This window comes from Arachis hypogaea, chromosome 4, assembly GCF_003086295.3.
Source record: "Arachis hypogaea cultivar Tifrunner chromosome 4, arahy.Tifrunner.gnm2.J5K5, whole genome shotgun sequence".
Lineage (NCBI taxonomy): Eukaryota > Viridiplantae > Streptophyta > Magnoliopsida > Fabales > Fabaceae > Arachis > Arachis hypogaea.
The window spans coordinates 126,903,916-126,924,946 of NC_092039.1; the positions used below are offsets into that span (position 1 = coordinate 126,903,916).

General features: G+C 24.5%; 3 protein-coding genes across 6 annotated transcripts; all 3 read right to left on the reverse strand.

Moving 5' to 3' along the window:
- Positions 1-3,348: 3,348 nt before the first annotated feature.
- Positions 3,349-6,424, reverse strand: LOC112744814 (isoflavone-7-O-methyltransferase 6-like). The gene is made up of 3 exons (XM_072234712.1): positions 5,873-6,424; positions 4,343-4,656; positions 3,349-3,729 (listed from the first exon to the last, which is right to left on the reverse strand). The coding sequence occupies exons 1-3, from the start codon at positions 6,342-6,344 to the stop codon at positions 3,424-3,426; spliced, it is 1,092 nt and encodes a 363-aa protein (XP_072090813.1). The 5' UTR covers positions 6,345-6,424; the 3' UTR covers positions 3,349-3,423.
- A 1,447-nt stretch (positions 6,425-7,871) lies between these two features.
- On the reverse strand, positions 7,872-16,630 carry LOC112744813 (isoflavone 7-O-methyltransferase-like). 3 transcript variants are annotated; one of them, XM_072236248.1, is made up of 5 exons: positions 15,981-16,630; positions 15,310-15,425; positions 11,789-12,237; positions 8,642-8,955; positions 7,872-8,381 (listed from the first exon to the last, which is right to left on the reverse strand). In XM_072236248.1, exons 3-5 carry the CDS (start codon positions 12,099-12,101, stop codon positions 8,073-8,075), a joined length of 936 nt encoding a protein of 311 aa, XP_072092349.1. In that variant the 5' UTR covers positions 12,102-12,237; positions 15,310-15,425; positions 15,981-16,630; the 3' UTR covers positions 7,872-8,072. The 3 variants fall into 3 exon arrangements, with proteins under 3 accessions (XP_072092349.1, XP_072092348.1, XP_072092347.1); XM_072236247.1 differs by lacking the exons at positions 11,789-12,237; positions 15,310-15,425 and having other exon boundaries at positions 15,981-16,605; XM_072236246.1 differs by lacking the exons at positions 15,310-15,425; positions 15,981-16,630 and having other exon boundaries at positions 11,789-15,077.
- A 1,046-nt stretch (positions 16,631-17,676) lies between these two features.
- Positions 17,677-20,688, reverse strand: LOC112744812 (isoflavone 7-O-methyltransferase-like). 2 transcript variants are annotated; one of them, XM_072236251.1, is made up of 3 exons: positions 20,162-20,682; positions 19,086-19,399; positions 17,677-17,866 (listed from the first exon to the last, which is right to left on the reverse strand). In XM_072236251.1, the coding sequence occupies exons 1-3, from the start codon at positions 20,634-20,636 to the stop codon at positions 17,855-17,857; spliced, it is 801 nt and encodes a 266-aa protein (XP_072092352.1). In that variant the 5' UTR covers positions 20,637-20,682; the 3' UTR covers positions 17,677-17,854. The 2 variants fall into 2 exon arrangements, with proteins under 2 accessions (XP_072092352.1, XP_072092351.1); XM_072236250.1 differs by lacking the exon at positions 17,677-17,866 and adding an exon at positions 18,174-18,596 and having other exon boundaries at positions 20,162-20,688.
- Between the last annotated feature and the right edge of the window lie 343 nt (positions 20,689-21,031).

Genomic DNA, 21,031 nt, shown 5'->3' on the forward strand with positions numbered 1-21,031 from the left:
AGAACTGTTTAGTGTAAACCTTTTTGCATGCATTGCCTTCAATAATTCTCTACATGTCATGTTCAAGAACAATTATTCCTTGCAAAGTTTAAAACTAATAATTATCTATTTGGTTCATGGTCATGGAGGTGTTTCTTTTTTTGTTTTTATGACTTCAATTATTCCCACAATTTTATAGTGTACTTGTTAGAAATAATTAACCAAGAGGAATGGTTGTAGTAAAAAACGAATTTGAAATTATCTTTAATTTCTTTAATGGCAATATATAACACTTTACATGTATATAATTTAATGAGTTTAATTTATATAAAAAAAAGTCATAAATCATTTAGCTTATTAATTAAAAAGTTTTTACACGTAGTCGTTGTTAAATATTTAACTATTCAAGCATGTCTTTTCTTATTCATTTAACCTTTTGAAAAAAAATAATTTCATAACATAATATTAGAATTTTAATAATAAAAAAATTTAGAATTTAATTTTTGTTAATTCTTAAAAAAATTCAGTATATATATATAAAAAAAGAAAGTATATTCAAATTTTAGATAAATTCAAAAAATTAAAATTTCAAAAAGAGTAATTTCATGATAGTAGCAAGAAAGAACTCCAACTTATATTTATCATATATTCATATTGTGATGAGATACATTAAAAACTTATAATATCTTAATTCATTGCATGCCCTAACTACCTTAGCTTGTTGATGTGATATATATTAATTAATCATATGATGATGCTCCTAAAAGTGAACCAATAGAATCCGTGACGATCATGATTCATCAAAGTGCTTCAAAGAAAACAAAGAAGAGAGGAAGAAGTGAATAAATATGGAAATGTGAATTGTGAACGTGGAAGAGCAAGGATTTGATGGTTATAATATTGGGAGAGCCATATATTAATGTATTTTTTGTCTTTGCCATATATGGGACCAATGCAAGTAGGGTTGCGCGTGATGGGCACCGCCATACCCATCAATATCAACAATCATGCTTCACGGGTTTCCTTTGGGTCCCTACTCTCTACACTCCATTGCCTTAGCTTTGTTTCTTTCTCCCTATTTTCTTTTCTATTTTATTGTTAATAATTATTTTTATGCACTCATAGTATAAAACGTTTTACACAGTCGTACAAAGACTATTTACGCGTTTAATATAAAAGATAGTTATTTTTATTAATGTGATTTTACGTAATTGAATGCACATGTAAAACTACTTTAATTTATACTAATTATAATATATATAATACAATATTTCATTTCAAACCCCTATGTTTAGGTGCAAGTTAAATAGTTAATGTTATGTTCTTTGGCTATTTCTCTTCTTGTGCTTAAATTTCGATTTAATTAAGGTTTAATTATTCTGTTGGTCTCTATAGTTTCGTGAAATTTTTAATTAGGTTTTTATACTTTTTTTTCTTTTAATTGGGTCTTTGTACTAATTTTTTTTCATTTAGGTCTTTCTTAGTAGTAATTGATTTAATTTTATAAGGGCCCAACTAAAAAAAATTGGTGTAGGAACCCAAATAAAAGAAAAAAAATATAGGGATCCAATTAAAAAAAATTTGGTACAAGGACTCAATTGAAAGGAAAAAAAATACTTGACCAAAAAAAAAAGAAAAAAAAATACAAAAACTTAATTAAAAATTTCGTGAAATTATAAAGACTAACAGAATAATTAAACCTTTAATTAATGATATCTTGGACTATAATATGTATTAAGAACTTGAATACCTTGCTTTTCTTAATTAATTAGGATAAGTGTTGATAAGGAAAATTTTCAATTTTTTAAGTATTTCTAGGCACCTCAAACTCCAAGAGTGGTTATCTATATGAATTTAATTTTTATAGTTATTTTAGTTGGTGTAGTAATACATACATATGTAAGTATATGAATGATCAAATCATACATATGGCCATATGCATGGACCCGATACAAATAGTACTTTCTTAAATTATTTAAATATCATGTTTCTGATTAAAGTTTTAGGAATAGTATTATGTATCATGTATGGTCAATTTCTTGTAAATTGAAAGGTGAATTTTCGCGACATTAGAAAATAGTAGTTCATTTGATACTGACAATCAAAAAATAAAATTATATGATTGAACATTTGTGACAAATTAGAGAAGCAAAACATAAAAACTAAATCATATATATGATTCAAGATAAAAGTTCTTCATACTCCCTACTAGATATATACATGGGACATAACTTTTTAAACGTTACAACTTTATGCACCAAAAAAGAAAAGATCTGAGTGTCACTTTGAGCTCTTCTTTGGTCCTGAATCCAATTAAAGCATAGTGGAGTACAGGATATAAATTTCTGAAACTCAAATAAAACAAGCAATAAAAAGCAAAAACACCTCAATCATAAAATTTTATCTACACTATTTTATAAGGAATAGTTAACAAATACAAAAATAATTTTTGTACACTAAAAATCGGTATATTATTTATCTATATTTAACTAAATAATTAGCTATCAAAATAATCAAATATGTTATAGTAAAATAATTGAATTTATAAGAGACGAATAATTAAATTTGTTTATAATAGTATAATAAATTTTTTTATGAGATGTTAATATGTCGTTTTTTTTCTGTGGTATTGTTAAATATGTATTTTATGGTAACAAAATTGGAAATGAGTAAAAAGCAAATGGAAAGGACATTAGCCCAGTGGTCCTGAACTGAATGTTGCTTCCTAACAAAACTGGTCTGATCCATTTGCAAACTTTGTGCAACCGACAATAATGGGCCTTGCATTATATTTCAGTATTGTGAACATGTTAATTGAAAAATAAATAAATAAATTTAAAAAAATATTAAACATTCAATATATTAAAGAAATAAAAGATCTATGAAACAATTCATCATTAATTAAATATTTTCCATTCCAATATATAGCTGTCTTTGTTTATAGCACGTGAACACTGAAATAGGAATATTGAAACACAATCATATTTAATAGATGAGATACAGAAGAAATTATGTTTAAAAATATTGAATTAGTGTATTTTGTATCAATTTTGACAGAAAAATAATAAAAATACTAACAAAAAATATAACTTATTTTTTATTTTTAATTTTTTATTAATTTTTTATAATTATATTTTTTATTGTTATATTTTTTTCTCAATTTTTTTGAATGAAAAAAAATAAAAATAAATTAGATATTTATAATTTATTTTTGTTTATTATCATCAAATAAAATATAAAAATACTAATTTTTGTCTTTATTTTTTATATTTTATTTTTAATGTTTTGTCTTATCCTTATTCTATTCTCATAACCAAACGCAGTCTATATTAGTGCAACCGCCGCTACATACAAGATAACAAAGGAAATTAGAGAAAAATATTATTTGGTGCATGAGATGAAAATTACACTATTATGATAAAGATGGATCATAAGATTACATGTTCAGGGATAAACCTCAATAAGAGACATATATCCTGTTAAAGGTGAAATTTTGTAATGTTGACAATTTGCCTCTGTAAAAAGTTTCTTCCATTCTTGTGTAGTTCTCTCTTTCCCATTATAATATGTTGTGACAGTTAAATCCATCTGAAGTTTTGCTTGAGTAATATCAGGGTGATCTTGCTTTCCATCGTCTATAACAATATCTATGATAATTATTTTTCCTCTTTTCTTATTATTTGAAATTGCATCTTTGCACTTGTTCAATATCTTCAAGCAATCATTGTCACCCCAATCATGTAAAATCCACTGAAAATAATAGAATGGAGAAAAAGATTAAAAGAATATATATAGTAATACCCATAAATTACTTACAAACAATGCAAATTTTATTGATCCATCTTGAGATTTTGTGAAATATTCAATTTGTCTTTCTTCTATTTCTATTTTCTTTTTTAAAAAAAAATATTATTAATCCCTCTTGGGATTTAAATAATGATATCAGAGACATTGTATTTTATGAATATAATTAACACCAAAAATATTTTTAAATATAACTCTAGCTTCTTTTACAGGATGGCTTATATAGAAGTCCAATATCATTTAAAATAAACAAAATTTGAATTAGATAAACAATTTAGTTCAAATACTACTACAAGAAATTAATAGAATAACTATCGATTTTAGAGACTAATAAAATTAGTTACTAATAGCGACCAATTTAATGATCCATTAATTTTTTTATATATAAAAAAAAGTTAATCGCTAAAACGGCTGCTAATTTTTAATTTAGTGACCGCCACTAAAATTATTCTAGTTAGTCACTAAATCAGTCGCTAAATTAAAAATTAGTGGCCAAATTTATATCTTGGCTAAATCTTAGTTATATTATAAATGCGCACATATATGACTAGGTATATACCTTAAGTAAAACTGCATCAGCCTTAGGGATAGATTGAAACATGTCCCCACCAACATAACTCAAATTATTGGTTCCCTTAAGATTTTTTACAACCTGTGGAAGGTCAAAAACTATGCATTTCAAATGTGGAAATGTGTCAGAGATATGCTTGGCTACCATTCCAGTTCCTCCAGCAACATCTACAATTGATTCCAACCCTTCAAAGATAACACCATGATCTTTCAATGCCAAGTTTATGATTTGAGAGTCACTAGCAGTTGCATCATTGAAGGATGTCATATGTGTAGGACTTTTGCTAAGAAAGTCCCAAATTCCTGTTTGGAATATATAGAATATGATCAATTATTGGAACAATGAAAAGATCAAAATAAACCAAATATATAAATGACAAGATCTTGAAAACGTTATATTGCAATTTTAAGGAAATTATCAATTGATCATTTTAAGTGTAACTTGCATGATGATGATATATATTCTCTTATAATACAATGAAAATTTTATAAATAATTTATTTAATAATAATAAAAATTAATTTCCCTCCACTCTCCACTCTTGATGAATTAAAAGAATTATTAGAGTGAATTTGTAAATTTAAATTGACTCAAACAACTTTTACTAAGAAGATAACTTTTTATTTTAAATTTTAAATTTTAAATTTTTTAAAAATCAATACTAAAAATAATTTTACAACAAAAAATAATAATTATGTAGATTCGTATAATAATGTCAACTGAACCAATGAGTGGATAAATTTAAATTGACTTGTATTTTAAACGAGTCAAAAAAATGTCGACTTTTTTTGAGTTAATGAGTTAGACAAGTAGACTCATTTAAATTCTATTTTTTCAAATCACTTCATAATTTTTGCAATAATTTTTTACTTGATATTCATACAAATAAAAAATTTCAATCATATATTCATATATGTTTATAATAAATTATTTAAAGTCTAAAAAAATAGTTAACAAAAAAATTTATATATATAAAAAATTTTATATACTAAAAAAAATCAGTTGTCACGGCTCGTTTCGATGGCTAGTAATTAAAGTAGTGTTTTGGTGGAGAGACAGAGACAGAAAGATTGAGACTGAGAGGCAGGGACTAAGAGACAAAGAGTGAAATAAATCTCAGTATTCTATTTGGTGTAAAATAGGAGACAGAAATTGAAACAAGAATGAAATTCTAATTTAATTTGTATAAAGGATAAAATTAAAATTAATTAATTGAAATGAGGTATGAGGATATTTTAGGTATAAAATGTTATTAAAGTTTCAGTCTCCATTTTTAAAAATTTTAGTCACTTGTATTCCTAAATTTTGGAGATACTAAAATATTAAAATTTTAGAGACAGAAACAGAAATTTTAATACTAATCTCTAAACTAACAAACATGATACTGAATCTTAGTTTCTCAGCCTCTGTCTTAAAACCTCAAAACAAACGTTATGTAAGGGAGCAAAGTACTTATCCATATGAATCCTATATTGATGATATCAACCATAAACTATATATGTGACATTATGTGTCATACCTGTTCCTAAGGCCAAGGCAAATGGTGCTTGATCTCCATCATCATGAATCCACTTCCCCAAGTGGTGGTACGAGGTTAAAATAGAGGGGTCAAGAACAAAGTCAACCACAGAAGATAAACAATGGTTGGTGCCTCGAACAAGAAGCTCCGATGAATTAGTTAGAGCATATGCTTCCTTTTCTTCTTGATTTTCTTGGATTCTAACTACATCAAAGAATCCAATGTGTGCAAGATAACGCATTAAGCGATGCACACCACTAATCTTAGCCGTTGGAACTTGTAACTTGGAAACCAACTCATGAAGAGTCATAGGTTGACCATGGTTGTGAATTATGTTTGGTACGCTTTGGTCAACGCACCACTTAAGGCAAAGAGAGTCAAAGAAGGCAAAAAGGTGTTTGTACAAATGAACTTGACCTTCAAAGATCTTATTTACTTCACGGCCATTAGTGGATAATGAATTTGAAGCCATGATTAATTGCAAAGGAAGCTTTGTATGTGATGATACTTTGTTTTTTGTGATGTCTAATTAGCATTTGCATGGATTTATATATAGAGAGTTTTGCAAGAAGGTTTTGCTAATTTTAATAAGCTCGAATATTCTTAATCAAATTTTCCTCTCCCACCAAATATCGACTTTTCACAAAAAGACAAAAATAGAACCTTAGAGAAATAGAGAATGCTAAATAATAATAATAATAATAATAATAATAATAATAATAATAATAATAATAATAATTTCATAAGTTAGTTGTTAATTTTGATCAGTAACTAATTAGAACGGTCATTTAAAAATAAATCTATAATTAACGTAACTAACGAAAAATATACACATTTAAAAATTGAAAATTATATATGTAAAAAAAGTTCAAGAGTTAGTAATTTTATTTTTAAAAATATTATTTGTACACTAAAATCAGTCATTAAAATCATTCACCAATGTATTGCGTATAAATATATGTATGATTTAATTTATTTTCAACGTATATTTATATTCTAGTATGTATTTTATATTGATAGCTGATTTTAGTGTAGACATAGTATAATTTTTTTATTTTATATTGATTAATATTTTTAATTATTAACAGTTAAATATTTTTAGTCTAACAGTGTAATTAATAACATACTTTTAGCCAATATTTTTTTTTAAATTTATATCAACTGGTATTTTAAATTACAGAGTAACAAATCAAATAGAGTTTACTAGAAAACCAATTTGTCGTAAACAATAATTATGTCAAGGTTCAATGGTTCATGATGTACATATCAATCTTAGTCAATAATAAATTAATAATGTATATATCAACTTGTAGAGAAGTAAGGATTAAAATATTCGTAGTCTTCGCATGAAATATTTTTTTGTGAGCCAAGTCTTTTTATAGAAATAGTTTACATCACAAGACTAACCCATAAACAATAATTATTATATTATTAGATATATCTAATATTTTATCAACTTAAATTTTTTATAAGGAGTGATGATGATTTCATAATATATTATAGAATTTCTATTCCAATAAAGATTATTATTAGAATATGGGCTAACACTTCGACTTTTTTTTTAATGGATTTCCATTACGTGTTATGCGTTATTATGAGTTATTGAGATGTATCGCATTAATATGGAGTTAATTTTTTTTAAACAATAATACACAAATCCGAAGGTAAATATTGTGAGAGAGAGAAAACCTTGTCTCTTATTTGTGCTCAAATTTGATTGATGAACAAATTGAATCTTAGGTATTGATGGGTAAATTGGAGGGTAAATTTTATAATTTAAAAAATAAAAAAATTTTAAAAACCCAAATTGATGGGTTAGAATTAAGAATTTAAACAATTCTAGCTTTTTATTTATGTCATACTAAATCGGACCCTCTAATTTATTAACAATCGTCTTTCACACTCCTAAATAATACTCAAAATCTCATTAATAATAAATAATCAAAATTAAAAAATATAACACTTCCTCGAAAACTACAAATTCAACTCGGAAGGGAGATGAAGCAAGTATCACACAGTAAAATTCAAATGAAATTGTTGCATAACATACACTTTGGCTTTATTTAATACATAGAACCTAAAATCATTCAAGACACACGTTGCATTGCCTTTCACCATTATTTAGTAGATATACATATTATTATAAAAAACTATTCATCAAGACATTACAACTTTATTTATTTCATTTAACCATTATTGTTTAAATATATATCTCAATAAGAGACATATGTCCGGTTAAAGGTGAAATTTTGTAGTCTTGATGACACTCTGCTTCCATGAAGAGTTTCTTCCATTCTTCTGTGGTTCTTTCTTTTCCATTATTTGTTATCACCGCTAAATCCAATTGAAGCTTTGCTAGGGTAATTTCAGGCTGGTCTTGTTTTTCATCATCTATCACAATATCTATGATCATTATTTTCCCTCTTTTATTATTACTTGAAGAAACAGCATCTTTGCATTTTTTCAATATCTTTATGCAATTATCATCATCCCAATCATGTAAAATCCACTGAAAACAAAAACAAAACAATTAAAAAAATCATATACAACTTTTTTAAAAATAATAATAATAATCTTTATCACCATTTATTCTTATATTTGATGAAATACGGTAGAAACTCAGGTGCACAGTAGATTTCACGTGAAGTTGATAATTTAGAACGATTAGATGATTTGACTGATTTGAATAAATTTTTATCTAATAGCTCTTAGATATCAATTTCACATAAAGTCGACTCCACCTGAGTTTCCACCATAAAATATATATACCTTAAGTAGAACTGCATCAGCCTTAGGGATAGATTGAAACATGTCCCCACCGACATAACTCAAATTGTTGGTTCCTTTAAGATTTTTCACAACCTGTGGAAGATCAAAAACTATGCATTTCAAATGTGGAAAAGTCTCAGAGATATACTTGGCTACCATTCCAGTTCCTCCAGCAACATCTACAATTGATTCCAACCCTTCAAAGATAACACCATGATCTCTCAATGCCAAGTTTATGATTTGAGAGTCACTAGCAGTTGCATCATTGAAGTATTTCATCTGTTTGGGATTTTTGTTAAGAAAGTCCCAAATATCTGTTTGGAAATACAGAACAGAAGAAACAAGAATGTGAATATTTCAACTCGACTTTCAAATCACATTTGCCCTTTGTGGCTTTACCGTAATTATTGAAAAAATAAATGAATTTGAGACAATAAGTTAAAGGGTAAAGTATCGCTTTTGTCCCCAATGTTTGGGGTAAGTCTCAAAGTTGTCCTTAACGTTTCAATCGTCCTATTTAAGTCCCTAACGTTTCAAAACTGACTCAATGTTGTCCTGCCGTTAGAGATCTGTTAACAAAATTGACGGCGGGACAAAATTGAGATAATTTTGAAACGTTAGGGACTTAAATAGGACGAAAACATTGGGGACAAAAATGATACATATAAGTAAATTTTAATTTTATCATTCAATAATATCAATTTTTTACTATACATAGTATTCAGTTATTTTTTAATCACATCTAAATTAATTACACTTAATCATATTACTTTCATTTTCAATAAATTAATTTTTTTATAATTTTACTTTTAAAGATTTTTAGTTATCATGAAATGTTTGTAAAATGACTAGTATATAAACTTGTAGAAAAAATATATATATATACAATAAAATATAAATTATACCTTTTGTCTCTAATATATCAAAATTCTTTAAAATTATAAAAAATAAATTTATTTAAAATGAAAGTGATCTGATTAACTGTAATTTATTTAGATGTAATTAAAAAATAATTGAATACTATGTACAGTAAAAAATTAATATTATTATTGAAAGATAAAATTAAATTAAAATTTATTTTTATGTATCGTTTTTGTCCTTAACGTTTTCATCCTATTTAAGTCCCTAACGTTTCAAAATCGTCTCAATTTTGTCCCGCCGTCAATTTTGTTAACGGATCCCTAACGGCAGGACAACATTAAGTCAATTTTAAAACGTTAGGGACTTAAATAGGACAATTAAAACGTTAGGGACAATTTTAGGACTTACCCCAAACATTGGGGACAAAAACGATACTTTACTCTAAGTTAAAATTATATCATTAATTTAACATTCATAACTTTATACATATAATATTTATAATTATATATTTATTATATATAACATTACTCAATTATTTTAGTAATAATTAAAAAATATAAAACAAAATAATTAATATTTGAGAAATATTCAAAATAAGATATTTTTAGATTAATTTTTTATTGTCTTTTGAATTTTTTTATTATATTATCTATTTTATATATTGAATGTAGATTATGAAAACATAGATTTGACGAGTGAATGAGGAGAGGGAGCAATAGATTCTCTACGATGCTTTTTTTTTCATTCCAATACAACCACACTTATTTACAAGAAGAGAGAGTGATCCAGCTATATGGAAGCAAAGACTGTTTTTGCAGAGTGGTTTTAACAAGCCTAAAAGCAAGGGTTAGTTGTAACGGATAAGTAAAAGGTGGGTGAAAGTAAATTTCATTTCAGATACATTTTAGACATTTTGTCACGGTAAATTTTAGAAGGTTAAGTTTAATAGGATTTGTAGAGTTTTCTAGAGTATTTGAGAATGTTTTAAATGGTTTTCGAACGTTCTAAAATGTCTTAGAAGGTTCCGGAATACCCTAAAAGATTCTAAAAAACTCTAGAAGATCATAGAATATTCTAGAAGAGTGTAGATATATATATAGAAGTATGAAGAGTGGTATGAAACAAGCTAGAAGTATTTAGAAAGTAGTGGTAAGATAGATATTTGTAATGAAGATTCTAGATGATTAATCTGGATCATTGATTAGATTTAATCCTAACCATCAATTGAGTAGGTGGATGACTATAAGTAGGAGGTGAGAGTTAGTGTAAGTCGTGTGTAAATCATTTATAACAAACACTTGAGCAATAAAGTGTTCTTCCACCAAAGCTTTCTTTCTCTTGTATTTTTAGCTTTCTTGCTAAGTATTGAGGGTTAGGTTGACTTGGTTTTAGTTCAAGAGGTTGAGTAAGTCCGAGTACTGATACGGTAGCATTGGAGTGTGTCCAAGACTGTGACAACTTACTTTATAAATAGGAGTCACTCACATAAATATATCTAAAATATCTTTTTTAAAGATATTTTTAGTAATTAAAATTTAACACATATAATCAATTAAATCGTATTATTTTTGTCAAAATTAGACAAAAAAAATTGATTTAACTAAAAAATCGATAAATCAAATTTTAAATTGATCTAAATTAATATTTTTTTATAAAAATGATTATAATACCCCTGTTATAGAAAATTATTTAAAATACTTCTATTATATATATATTTTAAAAATTCTAAATTTTAACCCTTCTTTTCACTCTATACTGTCATAAGATTAGGATTTAAAATTTTTAAAATTAATATATATATATATATATATATATATATATATATAATATGAGTATTTTAATAATTTTTATAATAAAATTTAATTTATTAATTTTTTGTCAAATTAATTTATTTGATCTAGTTTTAACAAAAATAATATAATTTGATTGATTATATAGATTAAATTTTAATTATTAAAAAACGTCTTTACAAAATGATGTGGCTCCCTTATCAATAATAAAGTCCTAAATCAAACATCAAAGATCTAAAAATTGAACCAATCATTAAATCAGTAAATTTAAAAATTTAAAAACTCTATTTGAGATTAAATCGAATATAATAAAATAATATATTTATATATAAATATGTTATTATTTTAAATTAGTTAATAGCTAAAAAATTAGAACGATTTAGCTAATTAACCGATTATTATCGATTTTTTATCTTATTATCTTACTTGTTAAGACCAAATTAAATGGAACTTAAAAATAGACATCTATTAAAAAAGGAAAGAAATATTGTAATACCTGTTCCCATGGCGACGGCAAATGGTGTTTGATTTCCCTCATCATGAATCCACTTCCCAAGTTGTTGGTATGAACTTGAGAAAGTAGGGTCAAGCATAAGGTCAACCATTGGAGCTAAACAATAATCACTACCTCTAACAAGAAGCTTTGAGACATAAGTAAGAGCATATGCTTCCTTTTCTTCTTCATCTTCTTGGCTAATTCTTACTATGTCAAAGAATCCAATGTGTGCAAGATAACGCATTAAACGGTGCACACCACTTACCTTAGCCAGTGGAACTTTCAAAGTTGACACCAACTCATGAAGAGTCATAGGTTGACCATGGCTGTGGATTATGTTTGGTATGCTTTGGTCAACACACCACTTAAGGCAAAGAGAGTCAAAGAAGGCAAAGAGGTGTTTGTACAACTGAACTTGACCGTCAAATATCTCATCTGCTTCACGGCCACTAGCGAATAATGTAAATGATGCCATGATGATGATGATGAAAGTTATAATGATGAACTCGAATATTCTTAATCAAAACTTAAAAAGCACCATTACATTTATTTATTAACATAATAAGAACCAGAGGCGGAGCTTCACTAGGCAATGGTTCCAAATTTTTTATAAAAAAAATTAGTAGTAATTTTTTAAAAAATAAAGAGTAATTGAATTAGTTTAAATATTTTATTATAATTTAAAGTATTTAGATTCAATTTCTATTTCATATTTTTATTGTATAATAATAATTTTTAGTTTTAGAGTGGTTTTTATTAATTTCACAACACATCAAAATTAAAAGATAAAATTAAATCATATAAAAAAAGGTTATCTAACAAAAAAAATAAAAATAAAAAAAATCATCTAACAATTAAATCAAATCAAAAAAATTATCTAATAAAAAAAATTATCTAACAAAAAGAGATAAAAATAAAAAAAATTATCTAACAAAATAAAAAATAAAAATTATCATTGTAAAAACACTATAAAGATACGCTCATTGTTGTTTTGTTTCTCATTATAAAAAGCACACTTTGCTAAAAAATTAGGTATTCTTTATTTATTTAATTTAATATTATTTTATATATTATTATTTATTTTATTTAATTTTTTATATAATAAAAAATATTAGAATATTCAATAAGTATTGATATTATTGTATTTGTATAAATTAATAAAAAAATTAATAAATATTATAAATTTTAATATTTATCCTTCTAATTTTTTTTACATATTTTACAGGATATATATTTAAATTTTTATACAAAATAATGATGAAAAATCAAAGAATTGATACATTTTTTAAGAGAAAGGCTAATATTCAAGAAGGAAAACATATAATTTCTAATATATCAACACATGTAAATAGTTCTTCTACTTTAGTGAATCATGAAAAAAGTGAGATACAACTTTAAAAAATTCAAAGAGTTGCATCTGATAAGTTTGACCTTAATTCTTTAGAATGAGATCCTAGAAAACAATTTTAAATTTAGCAATATCACCCAAAACAGAGAGATGAGGTTAGACGAACTTATCTTAAATAAGTTCATATTAAAAGCATCTTGACAATTATCTTCTATCTTATAGAATTGTTTATTTATTATTTTATTAGTAACAAACTTAAAAAATAATTATATTTATAAATTTTATTTTAATATAAATATTATTATTAAATTTTTGTTCTTAAAATTTTATTTCAAACTCCACCGCTGATAAGGACCAAAATAACTCATATATATATATATATATAGAAAGTAAAGATATGTGTAGTAGCTTCGATATAGGTTACTTGTAATACAGGGACGGATATAAGGGGGCAAGTGGCGGCCTCGTCCCAACCTTTTTTTAATAATAATAAGTTATTATGTATAATTTAATTTTTTTTTAAAAATTATTTATTATTTAGTCTAGTATAAATAAAAGTTTAGTCTAATTTAAATATTAATAATTTTTAATATCTAAAAAGTAAGTAACAATATTAAAAAAATCTGAAAAAAATATTATTACTAATATTTTTTAATTAAATAAAAATTTTCAAATCTCATAAAGTGAATTCTTTTTCTTCTTGTGGCCGTCTTTTTTTATTCATTTGGTATTCATTCTCTCTGTTTTAACTGCTACAATTAAGAGATCTTTTTCAACTATAAATATTGTGAAAAATAACTTAGAAACAAAATAAAAGATAAATTTCTTGTTAATTGTCTTTTAATTATATTAAAAAGAAAATTACTGAAAAATTTGACACAAATTTTATTATCGGTGAATTTTATGATACGAAGATTCGACCATTTCGTTAATAAAAAGTATACATATATTTTTTTACTTTAAAATATATTCTCTGTTGATATATTTTTGTAATACATCTTATATTATATAATTTTTTTATATAATTTTTAATATTATATGTGTTTTTGGCCCCATAATATCATTTCTAGATCCGTCCTGTTGTAATATATATTATCTTTTATTATATACTTTGATCATTATTCATTATTCTATAGTAATTTATTTAAAAAGACTCATTCATATAAAAATACCTAAAACATCTTATTTTAAAGATAATTTTTAATAATTAAAATTTAATATATATAATTAATTAAACTATATTATTTTTATCAAAAATAGATCCGATAAATCGATTTAGCTAAAAAATTAATAAATTAAACTTTGAGAAGATTTAAATTAATATTTTTTTATAAAAAATAAATATAATATTTTTATTATAGAAAATGATTAAAATATTTGTATTATATATATATATATATATATAATAGAAATATTTTTGTTGTTTTTATATAATAAAAGTATTATTGTCATTTTTTAAAATAAAAAATATTAATTTAAATTAGTTTAATGTTTAATTTTTTTATTTTTTGATCAAATTAATTTATTTAATCTAATTTTAATAAAAATAATATAATTTAATTAATTATATATATTAAATTTTAATTATTAATAAACGTTTTAAATATCTTTATTTAAATGATTCTATTGTTTCAGGCTTTGCGCGCTTTATTTTCTTTTCCTTTTTCTGTTTTGTTTCTTTTTCGGGTTTGCATCCTATAATGTCTTCAAAACATAATCTCTTCTATTCTGGGATATGTTATATGTGGTGTACTTTGATCCGTCTGTGTTTAATCAATAAAAAGGTTTGACAAACAAATACATATCTGAATCTGTAAGATTTTTTATTGAAATTTATTGAATACCATTGTCAGAATTGAATAATAACTCTGCTAATGAATAATAAGGTTGTAAAATAATTTTAATATATTGAAGACCAATTTTTTTTTTAATTTTAAAGATTTAAATTAATTAAAATAGGATAATGTTTAGTTTATATTTTCATTAGTATTTAAACAGATAACATATAAATAATTTCAATGTATTCTTTTTATTATCTAAAATAATGATAAAATCACTATATATATAAATTAAATATATAAAATAAAATAACAACTATAATTATATATATATATATATATATATGTTTATAGCTCACAAAATAAATAAATAAATAACACAAGATAATTTGCACCATTTATTTGGGGCTGCAATTTCATGAGGAGATGCCTTCTAGCTAGATATAGATAATGGGAACGGAGCACCGATCACCAAACAAAGACGATATTATGTCCTAGCCTAGCCACCAACCTGTGATATAGAAGAAAAGAAAACAAGTATTTAAATATTATCATATTTTCTCTAGAGAGATAATGTTCTACCTAGATATATATGAAATGAATACATTCCATCTGATTTTAGATAAGTGTTAGATTATAGTCAAGGACTTAAATTTTAAAAAATAATTAGAAACATGTTGGTTTTATGCAAATTAACTTGACTGTATAAATTAAAATTATATTTATTTAAAAGTTTGATTTTAATATACAAACAAAAATTTTTGTGTAAATAATAGTTTTTTTTTATTGCTTTTTTTGATATAGTTAAGCTTGATAGATGAATGAAGCAGAAAACACAGGCTCCAAAGAAAATAAAATAATAATAATAATAATAATTAAAATATTAAATAATATAATTTCAAACTGTTTTAAGTTGATTTTATATTATTTTTAAATACTTTTGTATTAAAAAACTTTTTTTTAGTAAAACTCAATTACTAAAAAAGAAAAAGAGTATACTACTACATTAAAAATAAACACTAATTTAAATCCGAACAAATAAAACATTATTGTAATACATACATACCTGTACCCAATGCCATGGCAAATGGTGTTTGATTCCCCTCATCATGAACCCACTTCCCAAGTTGTTGGTATGAACTTGAGATAGTTGGGTCAAGAATAAGGTCAACCATTATTGGAGCTAAACAATGATCACTATCTCTAACAAGCAGCTTTGAGACATAAGTAAGAGCATATGCTTCCTTTTGTTCTTGATTTTCTTGGATAATTCTTACTATGTCAAAGAATCCAATGTGTGCAAGATAACGCATTAAACGGTGCACACCACTTACCTTAGCCAGTGGAACTTTCAAAGTTGACACCAACTCATGAAGAGTCATAGGTTGACCGTGGTTGTGGATTATGTTTGCGATTGGTATGCTTTGGTCAACACACCACTTAAGGCAAAGAGATCAGAGTCAAAGAAGGCAAAAGGATGTTTATACAAGTGAACTTGACCTTCAAAGATCTCATCTGCTTCACGGCCACTAGTGACTAATGAAAATGATGCCATGATGATGATGATGGAAGTTATAATCATGAACTCGAATATTCTTAATCAAAACTTAAAAAGCACCATCACGTTTATTTATTAACATAATAAGGACCAAGATAACTTCATATATATATATATAGAAAGTAAAGCTATGTAGTGTAGTGGCTTCGGTATAGGTTACTTGTGATATATATTATCTTTTATTATATACTTTGATCATTATTCATTATTTTATATTGATTTATTTGAAAACACTCACTTATATAAAGATATCTAAAATATCTTATTTTAAAAATATTTTTTAATAATTAAAATTTAATATATATAATTAATTAAATTATATTATTTTTGTTAAAATTAAATCGAATAAATAGATTTAGCTAAAAAAATTATTGGTAAACCAAACTTTGAGAAGATCTAAAGTAATATTTTTTTTATAAAAAATAAATACAATATTTTTATTATAAAAAATAATTAAAATAATTTTATTATATATATATATATAATGAAAATATTTTTGTTATTTTTATATAATAAGAGTATTATTATTATTATTTATAATAAAAAAATATTAATTTAAATTAATTTAATGTTTAGTTTTTTTATTTTTTATTAAATTAATTTATCTGATTTAATTTTAATAAAAATAATATAATTTAATTAATTATATATGTTAAATTTTAATTATTAAAAATAAAAAAATATTTTAAGTATCTTTATTTAAGTAGTTGTATTATTTTAAGTTTTGAGCTCTTTATTTCCTTTTTTTTGTTTTGTCTCCTTTTCGGATTTGCATCCTATAATGTCTTTAAAACATAATCTCTTCTATTTTGGGATATGTTATATGTGGTGTAGTTTGATCCATCTGTGTTTAATTTGTTGGAATCTTTTTAATCCATCTTAAATCATCAATAAAAAGGTTTCTAAAATTTATATATTGAATACCATTGTCAGAATTGAATAATAACTCTGCTAATGAATAATAAGGTTGTAAAATAATATTGATATATTGAAGACCAAAATTTTAGAATTGTATTTATATTTAGTTATATTGATTTTTTTTATTTTTAAAGATTTAAATTAATTAAAATAGGATAATATTTAGTTATATTTTCATTAATATTTAAACAGATAACATATAAATAATTTCAATTTATTCTTTTTATTATCTAAACTAATAATAAAATCACTATATATATAAATTAAATATATAAAATAAAATAACTAATATAATTATATTTTTATACTTTATATATATATAGCTCACAAAATAAATAAATAAAAAACACAAGATAATTTGCACCATTTATTTGGGGCTGCAATTTCATAAGTAAATGCCTTCTAGCTAGATATAGATAATGGGAGCACCGACACCAAACAAAGACGATATTATGTCCTATAGGCTAGCCACCAACCTGTGATATAGAAGTGTCTTTATTCAAGGATCCCAATTCAAAATTCAAAATGACATTATATTGTCGCATAACATAAACCTTAACTTTATTCAGTACATAGCGTCTAAAATCATTCAAGACATTGGGTTAGCTTTCACCATTATTTGTTAGTCGATATATATATTACAAAAATACAATTCGTACACCAAAATTAATCATTAAAATCAATTATCAATGCATTTAATTTGTGTATAAATACATATGTAGCTTAATTTATTTTTAATATGTATTTATATTCTAATATATATTTTATACTGATGACTCATGATTTTAGTATATACGTAGCATAATAGAATATATTATATATAAAACTATTCATCAAGACATTACAACTTTATTTATTTCATTTAACCGTTATTAAATGTGTCACAACATTTAGTGTTTAAATATGTATCTCAATAAGAGACATATGTCCGGTTAAAGGTGAAATTTTGTAGTCTTGACAATCTGTTTCCATGAAGAGTTTCTTCCATTCTTCTTTGGTTCTTTCTTTCCCATTATAATATGCTGTCACCACTAAATCCAATTGAAGCTTTGCTTGGGTAATTTCAGGCTGATCCTTTTTTTTATCATCTATCACAATATCTATAATAATTATTTTCCCTCTTTTATTATTACTTGAAGAAACAGCATCTTTGCATTTTTTCAATATCTTGATGCAATTATCATCATCCCAATCATGCAAAATCCACTGAAAACATAAAAAAAACAATTAAAAAAAATCATATATAACTTTTTTTAAAATAATAATCTTTAGGGTAAAAATATATTTTTTGTCTTTGAAATTTGGCAAAAATTTTAAAAATATCCCTAAATTTTATTTTGTTTCAATTTTGTCTCAAAATTTTTTTATTTGTATCAAATATATACCATTGATAGCTAAATTTTCAAAAAATTTAAGATCAATTTAACATAATGCATGAAAATTATGTTTGATTTACTTGTGTTAAAGGTTGTTCTTATGAAATTATTATTGAATTGGTCTTAAATTTTTTGAAAAATTAGTCGTTAGTCGTATATTTAATACAAATAAAAAACTTTTAGAACAAAATTAAAACAAAATAAAACTTATAAATATTTTTAAAATTTTTATCAAACTTTAAGAATAAAAAGTATATTTTACCCTAATCTTTATCACCATGCATTATTTATTCTTAGATTTGATGAAACATATATATACCTTAAGTAGAACTGCATCAGCTTTAGGGATAGATTGAAACATGTCCCCACCAACATAACTCAAATTGTTGGTTCCTTTAAGATTTTTCACAACCTGTGGAAGATCAAAAACTATGCATTTCAAATGTGGAAAAGTCTCAGAGATATACTTGGCTACCATTCCAGTTCCTCCAGCAACATCTACAATCGATTCCAATCCTTCAAAGACAACACCATGATCTCTCAATGCCAAGTTTATGATTTGAGAGTCACTAGCAGTTGCATCATTGAAGTATTTCATATGTGTAGGGTTTTTGTTAAGAAAGTCCCAAATATCTGTCAGGAAAATATAGAAAACAAGAAAACAAGTATTTAAATATTATTATATTTTCTCTAGAGAGATAATGTTCTACCTAGCTATATATGAAATGAATATATTTCATCTGATTTTAGATAAGTGTTAGATTATAGTCAAGGACTTAAATTTTAAAAAATAATTAGAAACTAAAATTTTAATATAAATTTTTGTGTAAATAGTTGTTTTTTTTATTGCTTTTTTTGATATAGTTAGGCTTGATAAATGAATGAAGCAGAAAACACAGGCTCCAAAGAAAAAATTAAAATTATAAACAAGAGATCACAAAAACAAAACAAACAATAGAAAAGACATAATTAACCACTACACTTTAACAAAACAAAGTTGGTCTTATATACAATAAGCGAAAATTATCTTATTTAATTTAATATATATAATTTTATGTATATAATACCTATAATTATATGTATATTATGTTTAATATTAGTATCAAGGGTTTAACTTAGTTAATTTACCTTAGTTATAACAGATTTTTAATCTTAGTTTACTCTTATTAACCACTCTATTTAGATTAATTAAGTTACATTATTAATAAGTCAATTATTTCAGTAGTAATTAAGAATATAAAATATTAAATAATATATATTATTTTTTAAATATTTTTGTATTAAAAACCTTTTTTTAGTAAAACTCAATTACTAAAAAAGAAAAAGAGTATACTACTACATTAAAAATCAACACTAATTTAAATCCGAACAAAACATTGTGTAATACATACATACCTGTACCCAATGCCATGGCAAATGGTGTTTGATTCCCCTCATCATGAATCCACTTCCCAAGTTGTTGGTATGAACTTGAGATAGTTGGGTCAAGAACATGGTCAACCATTGGAGCTAAACAATGATCACTACCTCTAACAAGCAGCTTTGAGACATAAGTAAGAGCATATGCTTCCTTTTCTTCTTCATCTTCTTGGCTAATTCTTACTATGTCAAAGAATCCAATGTGTGCAAGATAACGCATTAAACGGTGCACACCACTAACCTTAGCTAATGGAACTTGTAACTTGGAAACCAACTCATGAAGAGTCATAGGTTGACCATGGTTGTGGATTATGTTTGGTATGCTTTGATCCACACACCACTTAAGGCAAAGAGAATCTAAGAATGCAAACATGTGTTTGTACAACTGAACTTGGCCTTCAAAGATCTCATTTGATGCTTTGAGACCATTGTTAATTATGTGTGAAGCCATGATCTCTTTAATTTTTTTTATGATTGCAAGTGAAACTAATTGTGTGTTTGTGATGGTTAATTACTAGCATTTGAATTACCTTATATAGAGTTTGGCTTAGCTTCTTAGTTACTATTCAGTCAAATTATTTTCCTCTCTACAGTAAGAGAATCACGTAAAATGAAAAACTCATTTTTAACAGTTGAAAGCACGTGGGCGTCTAATTAAGAATAAATTAATAATTAGTGTATAATCTAAGTTTATATTGATAAGTAATATATAATATAATACTTCCACAACATCAACTTGTAGTAGAAACGAATGAATTATTTAATCGTAGTCATTAGATAAAATTAACCAAATAAAATAATCTAAAGGTGATTTGGAAACGTTAAAAAATAGAACGTTTAATGTCA